This window comes from Tyto alba, unplaced genomic scaffold (assembly GCF_018691265.1).
Source record: "Tyto alba isolate M040663 unplaced genomic scaffold, T.alba_DEE_v4.0 Super-Scaffold_40, whole genome shotgun sequence".
In the NCBI taxonomy this organism is placed as follows: Eukaryota; Metazoa; Chordata; class Aves; order Strigiformes; family Tytonidae; genus Tyto; species Tyto alba.
In genome coordinates, this window is record NW_024881316.1 from 11,448,793 (window position 1) to 11,472,811 (window position 24,019).

A 24,019-nucleotide genomic window follows, 5' to 3' on the forward strand; every position below is an offset into this window, starting at 1 on the left:
TTACAGAAATCCCCCAACTAAAAGCTTTCAGGAGAGCTCAATTTAGCTATAAACATTAAATAATGCAACCATTAATGAGAAGAAGCTAGGAAAATTGGATGACAAGGTTAGCTGAGATAGAGGAACAGAGTTTTTAACACAACACTGGATTTAAATCCACAAAAGGCAAGAATTTAATTTATCAAAACAAACAACATTCTTAGTGGCAGTTCAAAAGGTTGTTAATCTGGGTCTTTTTGTGTTTTGTTTTGGGGTTTGGGTTGTTTTTTGGTGTGTGTGTTTTTTGTTTGGTTGGTTGGTTGGTTTTTTAACTTTCTGTAATTTTTTCATATATTAATACACAGCCTACATTTCCTCTCCATTTTCTGTAATATCCGAAATATGGAAAATAACAAAGAGGAAAGTTAGGACCTGCTAACAGAAAATACCTCATTTAGAGGACATGTACAATAGTAGAAGACTATAACCTCACCTTTAGTTTTACAATCATCTTAATTGTGGCATCCAGCTTTTCTGCTTATGTCCCAATTATTTTTTTTTTTCCCAAAGGAACAAAGAATTTTTAATGATTGAAAATGAATCAACTTATAGTTTACCTGCAGAAGGAAGTTGCTACGGCCTTTCCTAAAACCAATTAGGATACCCCAAAGCTGATGCTACACAAAGTGACAGGATGTCTAAGCAGCTTTCATAAATTTTCCTGATTACAGTTACATTAAAAGTGCCAAAAATATTCTTTCAGGTGTATCCTTACCTCTGAATTAATTACTTTAATCAGGAAGAAAATGTGATAAACAGTCTTAGTTAACACAGAAAGTTGTCGACATCTCTCTAGATACACTTGAATAGAAGGCTCTACCCTCTGCTGCAGTTTACTCCAGAAAAGAGTCAGTTCCCTAGAACAAGAGAACAATATTTCAGGGCCAGCAATGCAACCACTAATCTGATCACAAGAAATGCAAGGTTGAGAACAGTTTCTATTTTGTCCTTGGGAAATTAAAAAATGTGATTTTATTCACACCTTATCTTACAGAGAAAAGCTTTTATTAATGCACCCACATTATTAGTATCTAATTTTCTAAATTATTACAATGACTCAATTCCAGAAGGACAGATGAGAATAAAACCAGTATTACCACAATTTATGCTACCTAATTTACAGACTCGTGATGTGGTCTTGAAAAACATCTTGCTAAGTAGTTTACTCTTCACTCCACAGACTGGAATATTACACTTCTGAATTCTTAGTAATTACTAGCAGCTATAGGAGGATGGCTTTTCTCTGTGGCAGATACATTTTTCTTAAGCCCCCAAAGCCAAACAGTATTACTGTATCTACATTAACTCACTAGTTCATTCCTCCTTAGGTGCAAAGTATTTAGTATGTTGTGGAATGGTGTAACCCCCCAAAATTTATCAGAATCTGTTAAAACAAAATCCTGCATTAGCAGATGTTCTCCTGCTGCTTCACTTAAAAAGGAGGTGCACGATCAAAGCAAATCCTTCAGGAATCATACAGGTTTGAAAGTACAACCAAACTGTTAGTTAGAAATTCAGATCCTAGCAGCACAAATATCTGCCAACAAGGACCAGTTATTTGTTCCCACATTAATGAAGGCAAGCCCTAAACAATAAGCTAGATGAAGATACTTATTATTTTAGTTATAGTAGTAAAGATCTCCTTCTTTTCTAGAAGTTTGTTAGAGAAAGAAATACTGTGTTATGAAATAAGGACAGATGGGAACAGTACTCACATATTAAACATTGACATAATGCTGACTAGCTGTCTCCAGATACTAAATTCCTTATTTCTACAGTGTAACACTATTGTAAAGAAAAATTACTAACCAGCTACTGGTATTTGTAAATGTCTCATCATACATGCAGCCTTTAAATTCCCATAACGGAAGCTAATCTTGTCAAATACTACTTTTTTCCTTTTCCTTTTTAGTTTTCCAAGAGCCTTATCTCCTTCCTGTTTAGCTCACAGATTTTATCAGCTAAAGATAGTTAATTTATGACTTATCTATCAGCTCTATGTTCCCAAAACTAATCTTTGTTCCACTAGACAGAAAACAATATTTAAACTCACCAGGCACAGTACATTTCTCCTTGCTGCAGCTGGCGAGATAAAAATGCTGCACATAAAATGAGAGCGCTTTTTTCATCTCCATCAGATTCTAGGTTACAGATCATTTCTAGAGCATCTTTGCAATCTACTTCGGCAATCTAGAAGGGAGAAAACAAGACCAAGACTAAGAAAGTGGTTTCATTTTCAGACATATAGTCATCTGATCCTTTGCAAAAAGACAATCATTTAGATTTTAGTGACTATTTAACTCTACCAGATAGAGATAAGCTTGAAAGCACATCAGTGCGTTTCTAGATAGAGTGTCAAAACTGATTATACCACCAGAAAAACTCTCATTAAATGAACATAGACTTGTTTCTCAGACAGAAGACTTATTTGCATCTATGGTCCCAGTCACCTAAAAATTTTAAAGTACAACATTAATTATTCGTATCTATTACATACACATGACAACTGTAATATGCAGATTTATAACTTTAAATTGCAGCCTAATACAAAAATATTATTAGCTAAAATTCTAACCCAATTTACTAGTCACTGACTTTATTACTGCTTTAATACAACAGCTGGGCAATTAATGAATTCAAAGTTTAACATGAATGTTCCAGTATTTTATAAACTCAAAGATAAAAAGGGAAACTGTACAGTAAGAAGCAGGTCAACTGGATGCTTTTCTAGAATAAAATTACAGTTTCTGCAACGTAACTTAGTTGTTCAAGCAACGATGGAAGCACTTAGTTTTGTAGCAACACAAAGGAAAAAAACAGCGTTGCCCAGTAGTACTAGACAGTTTTATCAGTACACTTGTAACAACTACGGTTTAGTTTGATTCTCAGCACACTAGTTTGATTATATCAATTAGTGCATCTGCCAGGACATGCCGGTATTTATTATGTGACATTGGCAGTTGAAGAATAACTTGACCATTGCAATAGCACTGTTGGGAGTCTGTCTCTCGAAGTCGCAAGACCACCCAAAGCAAGAAACAAGAAGCGCCCACTGCAACACCCAGCTAGTCTGGTACTTTGGGTAAGGTGGCAGCACAGCTTGGTTGGGCACCATGGTATCCAGCAATCAACCCGCAATTTTGAAGAGTACAGCAACACATTTTTTCCTCTAAATTGACACTGTAAATATACTAATAACCCTTCACTGAACATCATTAGAGGTTTAGTAACCTCAAAGTCATCTTCTCAGAGAGGATCGATTAACATAACTGTAATACCAATTTAGACTGAAGGTCTGCTTTGCTCAGTGCCCCATCTCAGACAAGGACCATCAGCTAAAAGCTTATGGAAGAACATAGGAAACTGAACTTACAATAAAGGGAATTTTTTTCTGAAATGTTTTTCCAGGCTCTCAGAGTCCCCATGGGACCCAGCTTCCAGCAAAGGTCTGTACAGGTCCAGCCACCAAGTCTGTAAGTCTAGCATTTCACATACTGCAGATTTGAATTCTTCACATTACTGAAGCAAACTATTAAACTAATCCAAGCTGAAAATGAGCTCAAATTCTACTTTTCTGTGTATTCTGAATGGATATCAAAATTTCCATACTGCTCAAGTGAGCTGTCATTCTTTACAGCTTACCTTTTTTTCCCCATTTTCTTACTGTTCTCACACTATGAAATGGATATCCTTCTCAGTTCAGAAGTCCATCTTGACATGTCATTAGTATATCTGCCTTCTCTTGGTAACATATGAGCTTTCCAGAATGGTTAGTAATACTGCCAACAGGGCTGCAGCTGAAGCTGCAAAGCTAAGCAACTCAAGCAATCCAAGGTTTGGCAGTATCTGAATTAGGTTCTCTGTGATAATCTGGTTTGAACTTCTCCCTCTGTTATGGCACCCTAAGAAAGAAGGCTACCCCGCTCCTTTTGTCCACGGGATTCAGGGTTCATTCACTGGCTGAGCCCATTCTGATTGGGGAGTGTGGTGGGGCGGAGTAAGGAGGGAAACACGTTTGCAGGGTCGCAAATTCCAAGTTCCATTGAGTCTTCATCAAACCCACGTGAGATTGCAGAGCCCTGTCACAGCTCCTCCTGAGCCCGTTCTGGCAGGGCCTACAGCAGCCAGAGCTCGGAGGGTAAGATCGATCCAATCCTACTGAGCATCAGAAGAAGATGCCCAGTGAGAAGCTGTCATCTTAGAATTTCATCTGTATCGACGTTAGGAAACTTCTCCAACTCTAATCACTGCATGGTTTTCATCCCTTTAAGATCAATTTCAACATGCTTAATACTTATTATGAACACAAAAGGATGACAGACAAAAAGACAGCAGAGAGATGAAAACAGTCAAGAAAACTGACAGCTGCAGATTGCTTTCCTTTAAGAAGGAAAAAAGCTCATAAAACTTTGAGGCGGAGTAAGAAATGAAGTTGTCACCTGAAAGAATGTAGAAGACCAAAGCTGTCATCTCTTCTTTGACTTTTGCATTTAAAAAAAGAAGGATTTTATATTTCAAACCAGATCAAATATCTGATTTCCCCTTCAATTTCACTGGGGCATTTGTGTTTAAAAAAATGGTCTATTTATTCTCTGAACTGAAAGTAGCATTTAAAGGGCCTTATTCTATGTACTAGGTTCTACACAAAAAGCTATAGTTAAAATAGTAAGAGGGGGAAAACCATTATTTTTACCTTACTAACAGGATCTGAGGCAGTTTTTAAATACTTCAAGCAAAATCAAACATAATGTTGTGGCAGAGCCAGAAAATGCCTACTAGTGATCTAATACTACATTCCCACAAGTGTTTTAATAGAGTCATTCCTAGTCAGTTTAAAAGTGACTTAAAAGAAAAAAACAAAATACCAAAAATATTTTAATCATATTTTAAAAGAAAAATCTCTTCTACAGAAAAACAGCCTATGATTAGCGACTTTGTTATCATTAAAGAAATAAGTCTAAAAAAAGCTCTTCGTTTTTTACTTACTTCTTCCATTAGCTTTTCATTTGGTGATCCTGAACAAAGACAGACCAGGTAGGTTTGCTTGAAATTGCCTTTTGCACTGATTTCTGGATGGTCAGAGCACAGTTTTGCCAGGGCAGTAGCTTGTGTTAATTGCTTCGTTTTCATTAGGTGCTTAATACGCATATCCAGCAGGACAGGGCCTTCAAACACTAAAAATTCATTCACTTCAAAGAAAAAACAAGTCAAAACATTACATACACGTTTCACAGCAGGTTACAGAGTTAACAGATGGCATTTACTCATTCATGGTTAATCCCTAAAATTTATACAAATCAAAAAAGACACAAAAGGTATGAAGCACAGACAGGAAAAAGCATTTCTGAGAACTCTGCTTGTTTATTATAAGGATTCCCTGCCACTGGAGAACTTGTATCTGTTTGCAAGTTTTAATACATTCTAATTTCTTGGCAAAATAGCTGCACACAAAACAGATTTAGAAAGCATATAAATATTCAAATATTTAGATACCATTTAATTATAGTTCTACAGTAAGACAAATAACACAAAATCACTTCCCTCACATCCTTCTTTATGTGTCTGTGCTATGCCTTTGCCAACAGTTGCCTTTTAAAGACCTTGCTACAGAGGTATAAATGTGATAAGTGTAGAAGCATCTGAAGCTCTTTGTATCGGTGTTGAATATTTTGTATTACACATCCATACAATGCAGTCAAACTCCTTTAAAAGTTTTTCAGCCAAATAAGTTTCCTACAAAAAGGAGGCTAGTCTTGTACACACTTGACTGTGCATAATTTAAAACTCAAAGACACAGGAATGGCTGTATTTTAGTGAACTATTCTTGGTAGATGTGCTGTTATCAGAGTTAAAACTCCAGTGTCTACACTAAAAATCCAACTCTAGGTGTTTCAGTGGAAGGTGTAAGAATCCTTCAAAAAAGGGCAGCACATGGTAATGTTCCTACTCTCACGTATACATCTGAGGTCTCATCCAGATCTTCAAAATTACTTCAGCTTTGAAGCACAAGGGTTTAATAGTACTACCAAATTATTTAAAGTTAGTTATTAAAATGAGGTAGACACAGAGACGATTGATTTTGTTTAATCCTTTTGACATCAACACCACCACCCCCCCCGAAGACAACTGTTTCCACAAGCTGGTTATATACTGAATGAAAAATCTTTTTGGTTTTCAACTACCCACATCTTAATTTCATGACGCATTCCCTCATCTTTTAAAATGCCAGAATTTTCTACTGTTTTTTGTTTCCATTCTTTCCTGAAAAACAGCAGATCCGTCATATTATTTCGAAGTTAGGGTAAAACCTTGGTCTTTTCCAGATTTTAGTAGTTTCATCATCCCTTCCTGAATCCTTCTGGGCATCTGAAGTGTTCACTTTCTGACACATATTGGTAGAGACATTTGTTATATTCCTCTTAATTCACTTGCCTTGAATTTCACTTGAATCATGTTGCCCATTTACCTCATTTATATTTTCTTGATTTTGAAAGTCCTGTTCAGTCTTAATGAAATTATTAATTTCAGGATCTGCAAAATTAATTACCTCTCTAATATGTGGATTGTTAGTATACTGAACAGGGGGTTTACTGAAAGAAAAAAGAACATCTCATTTTATTCTTTGCTTCCTCCCATCCTAGTTAGTTTTTGATTCATGACTGTCTTTCACTTTTTCTCATGATTTCCCCTTCTAGCTACTTACACAGGATATTACTAAAAGCCCATCTTGCAATTGAAATTAGGTCAACTGTTTTTTGTCATTTTAGTGCACAGAAATTTAGGGCAGAAAATACTGCCTTTTGCAGAAATCAGGCCCGTTAGACCCCATCATTATCTTTCACGCATTTTCAGATTTTATTAACTAATTTCAATTATGATTACAAATAATCATAATCATAAAAATATGATTCAATTATTATTACAAATAATCAGCAATCGCTCACTGATGTGTAAGAATATGCAGTCAAATGCAAGCTCTTTCTTCCTCTCTCCATGTTGATGATGAGATGACCAGATTTTATTCATGTAGGAACAAAGGAAAACTAGAGTGCACTAACAGACAATTGGTAACCATTTTTGTGTTTATTATAGGACATTTGCCTTTTAAGCAGCAGAATAAATGTTCCTTGAATGTTATTACCAATGCCTTATATAAAACGTTCATACTCTTGTCAACCCACAAATGACCCAGTGATTAATTACATTCAATAGTTTTAGCCTTGCTCTTCCTCCTACCAGGTACCAGTAATCCTTCCACCCACAGTGCTTACTCCCAGCTAGTCTGTCTGGAATAACACTGGAACATTTTACCTTATTTCTGTAACAAGATACAGGAAGACCTTAGACTTTAAGCTATACTGGTAACCCAAGACATTTCACTGTGATTTATTATTATAATTACTGCATTTAATATTTTAGAGACTTTGTTCCATCTACTAGTCCTCAGTAATCCCCTTCCTTTAGTGTTTACTGCTTCAGCCAGCATACCTTGCATAAGCATCAGAACATTTTCTGTTACCTTCTCAACAAGACACAGGAAGACCTCAGGGTTAAAGCTACATATTAGCTCTTAAGTCTTTATTCTAATCCAAGTGATCATAATCATTACAGTTAACATTTGAAAGCTCACTGAAAACAAGTTTTAATCATATTTATTTCATAACTCTCAAATGTACAACATTTTGAGACAAGAAACAGTGCTGAGGTTGCAGGAGAAAGTTTATGGCGGGTAAGAGTCTTAAGGATAAGATTTGGGGTTTTTTTTAACATTTTATAAACATATTTTATTGTGCAATGTCTATTTCAGAAGTTATTGTAAACAAATTGTTAGTTTACCATAACAAATATAACTTCATAAAAATGCTTCGAGGCACAAGTGCTTTTTCAGCACAAGATAGTTAACCTCTATAAGCACAAAACCTTAATGAGAATGATATAGTTTATCAATAGCATGATTCTTGGAAGAATTATTAAATGTTGGTTTTGTGCTATGCTCCACCACTCATTAAAATTCACAAATTTATCTTTGTGCAAGGCATGTGCAGAATTCATATAAAATTACAGAACTAACATGAGAGAAGAAAGGACAAGCAGATGACACCTGACAGATGGTACTACAATCTATTAACTCTGGCAAATAAACTTGGAGATACTGGGATCTAACCTTTCTGACACAGTTTCCCCATTATTCCCTTGAATTCCATAGGTGGAGTCTCAGGTCATACTACCAAGTGATTCCATGTCAAGTCCACAAGAACTACTATGAACTTTTATTAAAGGTAATACTTATACCATACATGAATTAAAGAGAAAATATAATCCATAGATTAGTAGCACACAAGAGCATGAATAAGCCGCGAGCACAGTTCTGTAGTAATAAGTTCTCTACGGTGGACAGTCCACATGTATGTCACGTTTTGGCTGACTGGAGGACTTGAAGAGTACAAAGCAAAGAATTTTTGCCTTACTGAAAGCACTCACAATCCTACTAACTCTACCCTCTGCCAATTCTTGGGCAGGTATAGATTAATCTACCACAGGCCTTTTTGTCTTCTCAACCTCGCTCTGGCCAAGGAGGATGGAGGCAGGAGGTGAATGTACATGTGGACTATCCATCTCAAAGAACTTCAGTTACTAGCCAGTAACCTCTTTAGTCATCTTCAAGTGTTAGTCCACATGTGCGTTCACACTGTGGGTGACTCTGAACTGTACTCAATGCTTTCATATTTACCTGGAGCTGGGTCTCAGAATCCTTCATGCAAACAACATCTCAGCACAATTCTGCTGAATGCAGCACCAATCCTGGATGCTTCTACGATGGCATATTGTCTGGTGAAAGGGTAAAAGAAGTTCCAGGTGGCTGCTTTGAATATACCCAGAGTGCAAACACTATTTTTTTTTTTTTTTTTAAAGTGAGGCTGATAGTACCATTCGACTTCTGACGACGGATGTTCTGGTTACTGAAAATAGTTCCATGCTGACTGTTTAAATACTAACCTGCCTGTTATCCACCTTGATAATCTCTGAATAGTGATGATTGTATCCTCGAACGTCTTTTCAGTGGGACATACTTCAGAAGTCTGCCTACTACATTTAAACTTATGAAAAATTCAGGAACTTGATTCTTGACATCCAGGTTTAAATCTCTAAAGATAATCAGAATTGGATACAAAAAAGCAGCAGCAGCCTGTCTTTTTGTAGCATTATCTCAGATCCTTTTCCTCTAGACAGTTCCTCCACTCATCCTCAGTACCAGCTGAGGAGATACCAATGACAGCTTTGAAGGATTTCACCATCACTGCAAGAAAATGAGAACCTTGAGGATGGAAAAGCAGGTTCATGCTGAAGAGCACAAGCCACACTGACAGAAATTGAAGACAGAAGTGCAGTAGTAGTGTTTTAACATTGTATAGGCTATCACATAACCCAAAACACTTAGACATACTTCAACTTTAAGTCTTTGGTACACAAAGGCCAAACAGATCAGCAACACAACTTCAAGAAATATAAATTCTGGTTGTCATAAATTCAGATCAGCTTCAATGCATGATAAAAATCAGTCCTGATCTCAAATTAAGATAGCTGGTAGTTCAGGAGGAGGCTACTAAGACAAAAGACCCACAATCATGTGAAAAATTAAGAGTGTTTTACTAAGGTTTCCTTCCCTAACCAATTAATGAAGCAGAGGAACATGGAAATTCTGAAAATTCTTCTTTGCAAATATAAGCGCTTCTAGTTCATCATGTGTGATCTCAAGAAAAAAGGCAGTCATGCAGCTGAAACCTGAAGTTGTAGCAGGTCCAGTCAACGTGCAAATGCAGTGCAATGTCTGATAGCAATATGAAAACAGCTGATGAGCACTAAAGCAGGTGAACCATTTACTTTTAGACTAGTCAGTGATCACAGCTAATACTGCCATCTTGAATTTAATGATGTGGATAAGATATTTTATTTTCACATGTCTAGGATATCTTTCCAGATTTGCTTCTGCTTTTGTACTGATACTAGCTGTTTCCACTGTCTGAGGTCAATAGAAACTGGTTGAGTGGTGCTCCACAGCAAAGAATGTTACCAATGTGTTCATAAGGGATCTCTGAAAGATTATTTGAGAAGATTGGTACTTTGCTATCCTTGTGATCCAATGGGATCATGTAACTTTGGGTGATCTCTCAAGTCTAAGATGTCCACTATGCTACATAGACAAAATTTGACAGACATTCTTTAAAAGCACAGGAGATAGGTTGAGGTGAAAAAAGAAGAAAATTCACATGAACAAACAAGTAGTGTACAGATCCTGAGCGCACTTTTGAGAGATAATACTGTAGAGGAACCACAACCTGATTCAGGAAGTTGCAGGCCTAGTCACATAATTGTTGTGGGTCCTGTTGAGTAATGACATGGGCAAGGGACGGAAGCAAGAAACAACAAGATACGAGGAACTGGGAGAAGGATGTCTCTTTATGGCTCTGAACTGCTCCAAGCGAGTGGAAGATTTCCTGGGTATTCTTCAAATGAATGTAGATTGATTCATGACACAATACCAAACAGATTCAGGAAACTCAAAAGGAGTTTCTCTCAGATAGCAGCCACGAGCAGCATTATCAACTCCAGCTGTCCACAAATTACATCCAAAAACCCTGCTGACAATTCAGTTTCTGCAAATAAATTCTCTTTGGAGTCACCAGTCAAGAATAAGAAATAATATATTCCTCAGTTCATCAGGAATCCAAATTCCTCTTTCCAGGACAGTCCTCCATACAAAAGAGATTAGCATTGTGGAAACAAGCACAGACCCAAATGACAATGCTGATGTTCCACTTGCAGAGGGCAGAGAGATAAATTTTCTTCAGAAACAACTCAAGTCGGGTATCAGCGTTACAATAGCTCCCAAGAGGAAATTCTTTTATTTGGTGACATCTACTGCACAGAATCTGGCAATTTAAGACAGGCTTTCCAACATTTGTGGTCGGAGATGGGCTAAAATTCCAGGACAATGTCAATGTTTGTCACCCAAGCACGTGACAAATCAAGTGGCTGGAGAATATTTCCAGTGTGAAAAGATTTTATATGTGCACACAAACACAAATCTGTGTCTACTGTATGCATGTAGTTTCTACAATACAGTTCAAGACAGATCTTACTATTTTGTATTGTAGTACTGTATGAACATCTTGTAGTTATATTCCTCAGCAAAGAAATTAGTAACAAGCATGCCGTTCTCATCAGTGTTTCAAACAGCTGGGTGTTCATCCTGTACTTTTTTTGAGCTCCTTAGCGCAATGAATCCTTACAGACACACATTCATCAGAAAACTGAGTTGTGCCCAAGGCAGTCAGGAGTAAGGCAATTATTTAATGACATGGCACTCGGAGAACTGTCTCCCTAACATCTTAGGAAATGAGTGCTTCCTGATCATATTTAGGTGGAACCCATGCAACAATCCATTCCCAAAACTAGGACAACAAGAGAATAGTCCAGTTCAGACAAGTCTGCATTTGCTTGGCTGTAATCAGAACAAACCAGCTGTGCTGTGTGGTCAGAGAAAATTAACTTGTCTCTCATAGTATGTCCTGAGTTTGTCCAATTTGAAAACAGAGGAATTCAAAAGAATCTGCCTCTGAGATGAAACAGACACTTAGTTATGCTTCCTACAGGAGATGCAAAGAGGCAAACAGACCTTCAGGAGTCAAAGACAGAGGCTTTCAAGAAGAGATAATCATTGACCTAGAATTCGGCAGATATTCAGCTATGCTAAAGATTCTGAATAGGTTATAATTATTCTGAATAGGTCATAATTGAGACTACCAAGACTGAAATAAAACAGACATGAAGAAACAACTGAAACAGAGGCAACAAAAGCTTAAGAGGATATTAGGAAAAATATCTCCAGTCTCAACTAGTTTCATCTCCAACAGATGCGTTTACACTAACCATTATTCAAAGACCAAGCTGATCAAATCTGCCAAATGATAATATTCCAGTGTAACAAGCTGACTACGTAAATATTCAGGAACTTCTGAAATAGCAAATGCTAAAGGCAACATTAAGATCAAAACCAAAATCCTGTAAGCGAAGTTTACGAATATTACAGATATTGTTATACTGGAATTAAAGTTGAAGACAGTTGTCCACTGAAAGTGAGCAAGTAGTACCTAGTGGGAGTGCTGGATTACAGACAACAAAGGCAGCTCTCTCGGCAACGGACTTTCGGTATTACTGAACTATCCTTCAAATTGCTAAAATATCCTTCAAATTAACAAGAAAATGACATAAAACAATGCAGTATTACAGAGGATGACAGTAACTAGAGAACAGCTTGTCAACTGAGTAACAAAAATATGGATACATAGTATGACAATCTTGCTACTGACATAAGTAATAACTATAAACAGGAGTCAGTCAGTCAAGTCCAAGGCAGAAGCATCCTTGAGCAAATAACATTCAGGAGCAAAAGGAATCCTGAAATGTCTCTAAAAAACTTTGCAGGAAAACACCGATAAGATGAATAGACATCAAAACCAGAATCATGAGGGAGTTCTTAATATACCTCAAATACAAGGCAAGTAAAATATTAATTAAACCTTTCTTTCAGAAGTACCTTACAGTTAAGAGGACTAGAAGGTGGTTGATATGAAGCTAGTAAAAGGGTACTCTGGGGGACTCTGAGAACTGCATACCAATCCAAAATCTGTATAGAAGAATAATAAATTATTAAAAGAAGTAGCAAAATGCAAATCTTGTGGAAGAGTAAGCACGCCTTTTGACAAAAAAAAAAAAAAATTATACGTTTGCTGGACTTATCTAACAGAGTTATGATAACATGAATATGGGAGATCAAATTAATTTTCTAAAGGCATTAAAAGAAGTCCCTCAAAACCCTTAAAGATACCAACCTAACTTGTTAGTAAAAAGAAGATCCTCATATGGATAAATCATCAGTTAAAAGGAAAAAGAAAACAAACTCTCAGTGGGTTCCCTGAGGATCTGTAGTAGGATCACTGCTGTCCTGCATTTTTATAAATATTTGGAAAAGGGGGATAGAGAACAAGGTGACAAAACATGCTGATAAAAGCAGGGTAGTAAAAACATGCCAACTGTAAAAGACTGAAGAGGACAGCCCTCCACAAATGTGGCATAACAGACAAAATTAAAATGTTGATAAAAATCCCGAAGTGATTATCAAGGGGCAAAAATGCAATCCTAACCACACATACAGAAAAACAGTCTGTGTGTTAGGGGAAAAATCTAACATTGTAATAGGTACTACTCCTTATGAAAGAAATCAGGACTAAACCAGGCATTTTTAAGAAAACATCTGTTCAATGCTCAGTCAAGGAGCACATCTAACATTAGGAAATATTACAAAAGGAATGCAGAATGAAGTGGAAAATCAGCGAGGCTACATGCTGACTGCTGAATAAACCTTTGCTCCCCCATATGAGGAATGGGACAGTAAAGCTAGAAGACAGTTTGGAATAAAGACACTACAAAAAAGATGCAACATGACACCAGTCCAACAAATAATGTCTTACTGAAAAGATGCATTCATTTAAAGATGTGAGAATAGTTTGCTTTTTAATAAATAGAGAGTATCACACAAAATAAGCAGGCATCAGGCTAAAAGGAGGCAGAGTAAGAGGAACTACTTTACTTGACGGGAGAACTGTGTAACTACCGCAGACACCTAGTAGTGATGGTTCATGCAGATTCTAAAACCAATTTGGCAAAGAATAAAAAAAAAAATCAGCTAAGACTTACTAACACAAGGATACTACTTCTGAACTGCAAATCCTTAACAATGGAAATAATACATCAGGAAAATATCATCGTGTGCCTTTGCTGATCATATACTCTTCCTTACGCAACCACTGTTAGCCATTCTCAGAACTCTGGTCTAAATTAATCTTATGTAATGGCTCTCTTTGCATTTCATAACTGAGTAAATGCCATATTCATTAAAAAAATATATTTTTTGTTTTACATCGATTTTTGTTTACCAGCACCGAACTTACCTCCCTTCACATGGCTTACAAAGAAAATAGCAAGACCTCCATCTAGGATTACATTTTACACAAAATCCCAACATTAAATTATTTGTATATCTGTACATACTGTCTTAATAATTCAGACAACTTTACAAGTATATTTATTTGTATAGTTTATAAATTATCACATAAACTATATTCAACAAAATACTTCCATATATCATAATAATATTTCAACATAATATAAAAACGAGGCATATTTTATCCCAATCAGCATTTTAAATTGTACCTTTATCTGGATCCAACTGTTCCTGGGAAAGAATACCACACAACACTGGGTTCTTCCACACCCCTTTCTCTTGAGTAAGTGTAGTTAAAATATGCAGCTCCCGGCTGCCATTTTCCATCAAGTTTTTATGGGCCACCTGAAGGATATATTTTACAAAACAAAGTATTGTTAAGAAAAACTAAGAATATGTGTCTTTTCTACTCTTTTATATCTTCTGTCAAAAAAAACCTTTACCAGAAAAAGAGTTAAATATATAACAAAACAATCTTAACATTCAGCCTATATAGGTTTCACTTCTGCCTCTGTTGTCTAAGATTTAGGCAGAGAAACCAGAAAGATTGACTGCCCCAAACTTGCCTTGAGATTTATTAACAGGGCTACTTCTTAAATTTCTGAAAGTAGATTTTGAAATAGGCCTCCCTTTCAAAAATAGATGAGCAAATTCTCTGGTCCACATATTGGTCTGGAACCAGCTGCCTAAACTCTTATTTATTTCAGGCTCTTCAGCAGCTCAATTTTTATGCACTGGAGACACTGAAAAAAAGCTACTTTGTAAAGGCAAAAGACTTAAGCTGTAAGACCTTACTGCGTGGTTCTATGCAAATGATGAAGTCAGGGTGGAGTCTTAAAATCAATTACAATAGTTCCTACCACATTTAGATACAAGGATAGATTCTGGAAACAGAGGGATGCTTGGGGCAAATTAAATACCTTAAAAATTCTGTGGCTTGCATAGCAATATGCAACTTACACTGGTCCTACAAAGAAAAAGAAGGGCTCATCTCTATCTCCTCACTTTCCCACTGGCTCTGAAGGCTGTGTGACCTCCCATCGCAAAACACACCTCTTCAGAACTTATTTACATCAGGCAGTTGCTAGTTAAAATTGACTCTAAAAACCAGCCCTGCATCTTCCTACATTATTTAGGCTAAAAATCTTTAAGTAACTGTATTCCTTCTTCCTCCCCAACTTCCACCTTTTTTTTTGCTGACAAAACTGTAGGCAGGAACACCCAACTACATATTTCTGATAAATACTGAGGAGCAGAACTTGTTTCAACACCCTCCTTTAAAGCAGAGCTCCAATTCTTAACCTGCTAGTGCCCTGTGGGAGGATCTAACAATCCTGCAGTATCAATAGATCTTTCACTCATAATAAATCTTCTAAGTACAACTACAACCATAAATAGTAAAGAATGACTTATATGATATTATTTCATTTCTAACAGTGTTAATAGACAAATATCTTTCAAAACATGAGCTTGCTTTCAAGTATCTAAACATTTTTTTATCCAAAGCTGCTATATGAACTATGACAGATGAGTGGTATGGCTGACAGAAATTGCTGTGGAGTACACAGAATTTCCAGCTGGAGGGCTTGATCTTTATCAGCCACCATGAAACCAGTCCACAGACATGATACATACTCAGTATCCCCAAGTTTCTAAGCCATTCTTAAAAGCTATTAGGTCTTCATTTCATGAATCAAACTCACCTGTACAAAAGCCTGAAATTCTTCCCATTTATTTTCAGGTAAATCGAGAGGCAGACACAGTAGAAGTTCAATACAGCTTCTGGAAGGCAAATAGGAATATTATTTGATGGAACTTCTGGCTTTTAAAATGTATAATCAACAATTCTTAATTCTAGTATTCAAACAGTTATTTGTTTGAAATGCCAAAGCCATAAAAGTCTGATTTGTTTGAACATATAAAGAAAAGGTGGTCACGGACACTCTTGCAGAAGCTGTAAAATCAAACGCTCTAAAACCCACTAATAATAACATTTAAAAAAACAAAAGTAAAAAGAAGAATTTGTCACTGAAGTCCAATCCTGTAACAGCCTGTGTAAACTGTGGCACTTTCGGATAGCATGCACATTAATAGTAGCAAAATGTTTCAAGCCAGGGATGTTGGCTTGTCCTAAATCAGGAGTATTTCTCAAGATTGCTCCATTTTCAACAACCAAAGATATTCTCTCTCACATACAGCATTCACTGTGAGAAAGGAAGGTGCTTCCCAACCTATTTAGAATTTCTATAGACTGTCTGGATTGGGAAAGCATCTAGGCAGTGAAAAGTTAATGCCATACTGGTTGTTTTTAGTAACTGAAAAACATACTCACAGTGCTAAACGTTCAAGCACAAAGGCTACATTTTCACACTCAGAGGTAAGATAAGGTCGTGCTTTAACATAACTTCGGATAGCCACTGTATACACCTCTAACAGGGGCAGAGGGTCTTCCGATGTTTTCCACTTTTCTGCATATTCCAGCAAAGTCTGTTTAAGAAAAAACAACCTCCAAATTAAGGAACAAATGTAAGTTTTTAGTTTTATACTCCTCACTAGTACACTACCCTTCTTACTATGAATCACATGTTCTCAAAACATGACTTTTTTTCCTTAAAATTTGTTTCATTAACAGCTGGAACTTGAACTCCACGCAAAAATCATTCCCTTATCACATGAAAACATTATGACTGACACTTCCCCCCTACGGTATCACCATAAAATTCATTTACATTTTTTCCAAATACAAAAGCCTGAAGAGCACATCTGGGAACACACATACGTAACCTTTTTTTCAGAAATTCATAATTGAGGGACTGAAAACTCAGTTTGTAGACATTCAACTCTATAGTTTAGCATCTAAATCAAATAACTTTGAAAGTGTTAGCCTTTATTTTAACTTGTCTACTTTCAGGAACAGTTTTACTTTTCCCCTTTTGCCACCTTGTTGATACAGATATGTTCGGGTATCACTTTTTACATGGTCCTGTAAGAAATAAGAACTACTCATTTTAAAGACAGCATATATATACCTGAAACTCATTAGTCAAAAAGCTGTTTCCCTACTTTGCCACATGGAATACCTACAAACAATGGTTTAGAAATAAAACTCATGAGAGTGATGGAATAACCACCACCACCCGAAGTACAATAGGCTTCTGTTCATTTCAGTCAGGGACAGGGAGCTTGGACTCAGATACACATTAAGGTAGAGTAGCTAGCAAGGTTCTTCTGTCAGCATCTAAACCATGTCCCTTGTGGATCTCTGTCCTCCAGCCTGGGGCATCTTAATGGATTGCAAACTAATTTCTGCGCTATGGCAGATTGCAGTCTGTCATATTAAGAAGATCAGTTTTGCTGTTTACTTCTTGGGGGGTATAACAGGCAGAAAGCTTAGAGTAACAGATAGCAATTTTGGTTAACACCTTGTTCAAAGCAGGGCCATTAGAATAAGATGTTTGTAGCAATGTCCAGTGGAGCTGTGACCATCCTGAAGGACAAAGACCCTACAGCCTCTGTGGGCAACCTGATTCCGAGTCTGACTACCACTTATTGGGATTTTCCCTCACCAGTACCTAGATGCAGTCCCGCATGCTCTCAATAAAGGGATTAATCTCCCTCAACCTGCTGGCCGCGCTCTTGCGAGCACGGCCGAGGGTGTAGCTGGCGCTGTGCCGCACGGGCACGCTGTGGCCGCTCAGGAGGACGGCTGGCTTGGCGTTCGCAGAGCTGCTCGCCGGCCACCGGCCTCTGCGGGGCATGGGGTGACTCCCTCCCACACGCAGGGCTCGGCGCCCGCCTCAGCTGATCTGCGGGGCTGCCTGCTCCCACGGGGCGTTGAGGGTCCTCTCCAAAGTCTCCCTGACCTCCCGTGTAGGGATTGCTCCCAACAATTTGGTACCATCTGCAAACGTGCTGAGGATACACTCTGTCCCCTCAGCCAACTAATAAAGCAGAGGGTATTTGCTCCAGTGTCAAGCCTTGATAGGATGCCACAAGTAGCCAGGTGCCATCTGGAGTGTGTACTACTAAGCACAAGTCTTTGAGCCCACAGCTCAGCCACCTTACCACATTGCCAGGATAAGTGAACTTGTTTATAAGGATACTACAGGAGACCAAGTCCAAGGCCTTGATGATGTCAGGCAGAAAAACATCCGCAGAACCAGCAGTTTCATCACAGAAGGAAATCAGGTGTGTCAGTGTGAAAGCATTTTACATAGCTCATACTGTCAAGGCCATTTAGAAAAAGTCACGGTTCCTCTTTTTATTAAGGTCAGCTGTAATTAAAACAACTTTGACAATATCGGTTCAATTCTGACAAGGTTTGTTCTGGTAAGGAAAATCAGAGTCCTCAGGACAATAAAGCTCTTCTGCTACAGAATCCCCCACATAACTGAACAAAAACCAGAACAAAGTGGTTCTCAACTCATTTTAACATGCAAATACTAAAATTTTGTTTAATTTTTTATATGCAAATGTAACAATCTTAATGAACTTGCTATATCTTGGATATAATGCAACTCAAACAATAAAATCTGACTTTAAGCAAGTTGTCTCTGGCTTTATGTATTGGAAAGTAAGAAAACCAAACATTAATTCTTCAGGAAAGGCAAGTCAGTCACATTAAAAGAGAAAACAAAAAAATCCCCATAGCTTTATTCCTGTCTTCAACTCTACTAAGTTTAGCATAAGTTAAATTCAGCGTTACAGATATCTATGTAAGATATCTCTCCTGAGTTACCTAGTGGTACTATTAAGAACATATTTTAAATTCTCGTATTTGGCAGTGTCTAAAATAAACACTCCCAGTAAAAAATGTCAATTGAACTAAATCAGAAAACTGTTCACCATACTACCACCAGGTTACAGCACAGACAAAACACAGACCAAAGATATCCCAGTCAGGAACATAACAGGTAAAAAATATGCAGGTTTTGACAAACTGTTGCATTAAAACATATTTCAGGCTTAAATTAAGTATTAATACACAATCACCTCAAAAGAAGTTACATATTCTACTTTTCTGCTGCAGCAGCAGACACTGCTGCAGCAGAAGATGCTTCTGCAGCATCTAGTGCTCCCTATTGGAACTTTGAACCTGACTGGAATATTGTCCATTTTACTATAACACCCAGTATGATGCTCTCCTAACAGCAGCAAAAAAAGCACCACAGATCACGGCAGAGAAATCAAGGAAGAGTAAAACAGCGCAGAAGCATGAAAGAAGCAACAAAGGAGGACTAGATAAACAAGTTAACAATGCTAGCAAACATCTATTTTGGTATCAATTTGGCAATTTTGATCATTGCACTGGAATAATCAGATCAGAACAAAGAAGTCAGCTTCAAAGAATCTTGAAAGTAACTCCAGTAAAATGTCTCCCTCTGTACAAATACACACATAACCAGATTTACTGTGATTTCAGTTACTGATTTGTCATACATGACATGTTTAGGATGCTAGTGGTAAAACAGCAAAGCTAAAGAAAAAGCAGCCTATGAAAGTATACTTTACATCCTTCACTCTCCGAGTCCTGAAGCAATGTTTTGGACAGAACAGGCAATGACTTCCCCTCATCCAGCTGACAGAAGTATTCACATTAAAAGAGTGAACAGGACAAACTTCTGGTTTACATGAATGCCACAAGACCTGCAGAAGAAATCCTTTGGCCTTAACTTGATGCTGTTTCTTGTTATGAATACAACAGAGCAATCAATGCAGCACCTTTCAGAGTATAGTACTATAGAAAATTTAAAATAGAAACCATACTTGTATAATCCTTTTTCCTTATGGAATAAACTTTTCCTTTTAAGTGCTCAGATATGACCTATTTTTGCACTGGAGAAAACAACACACAACTGCTTTTTGTTAAATGATTATTACAGCTTAACTAATTTACGCTTGCTTAAAAGAAATAATTCTCCCTATAAAGGAGAAATGTGAAAACAACTTGCTGATGACATTGAATAAAAGAGGGACAAACATGGTAATAAAACATTCAGCATAGCTTATGGTTCATATGGATTCTTAAATATGCTGGGAAAATTCTTTGCATTAGCTTGGAGTGCTACCTAGCTCATACAGGGAGTCAGCTTCACAATCAGAGATTAATAGTTAAAGCTGACGTCATCATCATGAATTACTTTCCTTTTTTGATTAAACTGAAACAACGTATTTCTCCTTTTAGACTAAATATTTTAAAAAAATAACCACAAAAAAAAAACAAAACAAAACAAAACAAAACAACAAAAAACAAAGCAAGTGGTAGCTAACTTATCAGACCAAGGCAGTAACAGGTTACATAAACTACCAGTCAGTTTTATCCAGCTGATTGTCCAAACTTGCTAGACAGGCCTGGCCATCAAAAATCTGCCAAATAGCTTCTGCCAGTAAGATAAGTTTATATTTTGGAAGTTGATATATGAAGTCATGAATCCTGCTTAATACTAGAAACACTAGGCCAAGGACCTGATGTAAATAAGATTTTTAATGTAGCCCACCTACCTTTACTAGTGTCCTCTTCAGCAGACCGCAGCAAGCAACAAGATTAATGCAAGCTTTGGCAAGTGAAGGATATTTTGAAGGTAGCTACCAAGCCAAGACAACATATCCTGAAAGCCTCAAAGTGTTAAGTTTGAGCTCAAAGTGAGCAGAAGATGGAAGAAGAAAGGGGTGAGGAAGGAGGCTGAAGTAGAGAGATGTAACTGAGCAACTGGTCATCTGAGAAGTGTGACTGAAGAATTATCAAGAGGATTCTCATCTGTTGTTGCAGACAGCAACATCTAGAATCTAAAGAAGAAGCCAGCAGCCTCAGCAGAGAGACACTGATTCGTAAAGCAAGCTATGACAAGTGACCACGGAGACATGTAACAACGAGATCAGAAGACCTCAAGTTTCATGGGGCAGGGAAGAGAGACCTTACAGGTAGTCAGCATGCTAAAAAACCTCCAGCTAGGCAGTATCACCATCTGAACTGCACAAAGGAAGATACTGAAGACCAGAGGCCCATTATGATGGAACCCAGCTACAATTCTCCTTCATAAATAGGAACTTTACAGAAATACCATGCAGTCATTAATACCAAAACACTGGATTGGGAAGAACTATAAAAGCACTTGCAGAACCTATGAAAGCACAACCAACACTACTCCAATCCACATCCACATTAATAAGGATAAATTGAAGCAAATAAAATTTTATCTTGAAAATATGAGGTTTAGGAGTAGCTAACCAAAGCAAAAGTAGATATAATCAACACTTTGGCAAATTCTCAGAATCCACCACCTATCAAAAAATATTCTGTATGTTGGTGAGCTGTTATGACCAATACTGTCCTTTAAAAGTGGCAAACACACTGCAAACACACTGTATAAAGCAAGCTGAGAAGTTTGCACTATAACATAGTGGCACTAATTTATTTCAACATTAAATAGTGCTATTTTTATGTTGTATATATAGATCAGCCACTTCCAAGTCATTATATGAACTATATTAAGCACTTATGCCTACCACGCCCTTCAAAAGTATTTGTCAGCATGACAGATTTCCTTGTCTGGATGTCCCTAGACTATATAGCACTGCCACTGTGCAAAGAAAATCAACTTCATTCTGCTTTGCTTAATGAATCATTGTTGTGCTCTGCTTACAACCATAAAAAGAAAGAATTTTACCCCCAGCCCTGGGCCTCATTAAGTTATTTATCTCCCTAGTCAGGACACGCTTGTTAATCAAGCCAAGTACTGTATTCAGAGCACAGCAGCAAAGTTGTGTTCCTCTATGAGACTGAAACAGGCTTTTTATTTCAGGAGCAGCTTACACAGTCAAGAATGCTCCAAAAAAATGGAATAATCTTGATTTGTACAATAAAAATCAGTAAGTATTACATCTGTGATTTAAAATGTGGAAAATATTTAGCTATGGGTAGTATTCAGTCAATACATTTTATCCTTTTCAATCTTTATCAGAACCCCTGCATTGCTGTAGCAATGCACCCACCACAGGATGCTTTTCTACTTTCAAAAGTTATACTGATCAACCTTCTTTGCGAAAACTAGACCTACAATGCCAGAGCTGTGTTAAAATATGTTTCATAGTAAAAGGTGGCATTATTTACTATTAACCGGAGTTTTGCATGTACAGTCCACATCTACACGTTTCTTCAGCTCTTAAGATCAGATTCTTATCCCTGTAGCTCTCTGGATAAGGTCAAGCTTACTTAAATATGTTCAAACATGCCTGAGACTGCTATTTCCATCCCCTGCCAAGCACAAGGGACTAAGAGACAGGGCAAGTGACAGACAGTAGTCACACAGGTAAGCTGCACCTCTCAAACCACTCCAGTAACTAGCAAAACCTCTAATTTCAGTGACTTCCCTCAAGCGCATCCACAGAGAAGAAGAGTCCAAGCAGCAAGCTTGATACAATCAAGTTACCTGGAGATGAGCCTTTGGGAGCTGAACACAGAGAGTGGCTGCAAGAACTCCCTCCACGAAGTCAACTTCCATGCCGGCAGAGGTAGCTAAGTGATGACCAAGCTCCGTGTGAGCAGCCAGCTTCAGGAGCGACAGCACTTCTCCGTGAGATCACTCTGCTACTTCATGTTCACATGGAGCTTGTTCCCACAAAGGCAGGGTTCCCCTTCGGTTGGCACAACCCCACTACTCACTCCTCCAGTACCTGCCAATATCTGACTGATCCAAAAGAGCAGCCGCTTTCACAGGAACCATGTCAAAGAGCTGGATTCAAGAAAACAGGGCAAGCTTTATTCACAGCTGGTAAAGAATGGCTACAATTCTGCTAGCATCAACAGCAATTTCAAAAGAAAGTGAAGGCTACAGTCAAGAAAAAGGGTAACACGAGAAAATGAGTGAAGCAAGTCTGTATCAACTATGCACATGATTTAAGAACTTATCTTGGCTTAAGATTCTCCCCTGTGAAGAAGGCAGGTATGCTCTAATCACCAGAGCCATTCACAGCTTTCATCATTAGATGGATCATGAGCAAACGAAAATGAAGTGGCAATCCTGAGTTTGGTATCATCATATAAAGGAAGATGCAGAGATATGCTGTATGCCCTAATGAGCCTGACACTACACTTCAGTCAAATCAGGTTCCACTGACTATTCTGGACTGGTTTAGAGTTGGATGCTTAGGATTAAAGGGACTGAAGAAGGTATATATCATTACTTGATCCAGAACAAAGACATCCTAAAGACAAGATCATGAGAAGAGAAGCTGATGTTGCTTATTGAACTCTGGTAAATGCCTTAGAATGTCAACAACCCCAGAGTATGGACTGCAGCATGGTAGATTAGCTCTACCATAGTAATGTGGTTTAATAAGCTATGTCAGGAATAATGCGTAGCCATAATTGGTCTGTACGGAGATCGTAAGGGATCATTCAGAACAAGAAATATTTTGAATGGGAGACTATCTGCAAACTGAAGGCTTATGCACAATGACGCCAGGCAGCATGCTGCAACCGTGACTGTGCAGTCAAGGTCCGTTAAGATTCCACCCCTGGGTAGAAAGCCAATTTACATGAGGCTTGTTAGTGGAAAATGCCAAGAACTGAATGGCAACAAAGATTGTCAGTTTCATATTCAACTCTTTAAATGGCATAGAACTTGCCTTTCCCCACAAAACACTAGTTCTGATCAAGATCCTTGAGACTGTACTGTGAATTCAATGACTTCATCGCCCCTCTCTTGTTATGAGGTGTCATCGTGATTTCAAAACAGAAAACCTAAGAAGTAGCTGGAAGGAGCACAGTATATAGATCATTTAAACCAGTAATTCTAGTTTCTTGCATAGGCAAACATCACAGTTTTTACTGCTTACAGTTTCCAACACTCTGCAAAAACAAAACAAAACAAAACCACTGCCAGCTCCCACAACAGACCAAGATACACAGGGTTA

The 24,019-nt window shown here is 37.6% G+C and overlaps 1 protein-coding gene across 2 annotated transcripts in view; it reads right to left on the bottom strand.

Moving 5' to 3' along the window:
• The window catches only part of ZNF292 (zinc finger protein 292), a 53,972-nt gene that overhangs the window by 9,758 nt on the left and 20,195 nt on the right, over nucleotides 1-24,019 (bottom strand). The window contains exons 2-7 of one of the 2 annotated variants that reach the window (XM_042802954.1): nucleotides 16,437-16,591; nucleotides 15,808-15,886; nucleotides 14,314-14,449; nucleotides 5,026-5,228; nucleotides 2,093-2,229; nucleotides 755-896 (exon numbers count right to left, since the gene is read on the bottom strand). In XM_042802954.1, the coding sequence (XP_042658888.1) occupies nucleotides 755-896; nucleotides 2,093-2,229; nucleotides 5,026-5,228; nucleotides 14,314-14,449; nucleotides 15,808-15,886; nucleotides 16,437-16,591 (852 nt within the window). Of the gene's footprint in view, nucleotides 1-754; nucleotides 897-2,092; nucleotides 2,230-5,025; nucleotides 5,229-8,770; nucleotides 8,804-14,313; nucleotides 14,450-15,807; nucleotides 15,887-16,436; nucleotides 16,592-24,019 lie in introns of those variants that run through there. The other variant, XM_042802955.1, reaches the window with a different exon arrangement.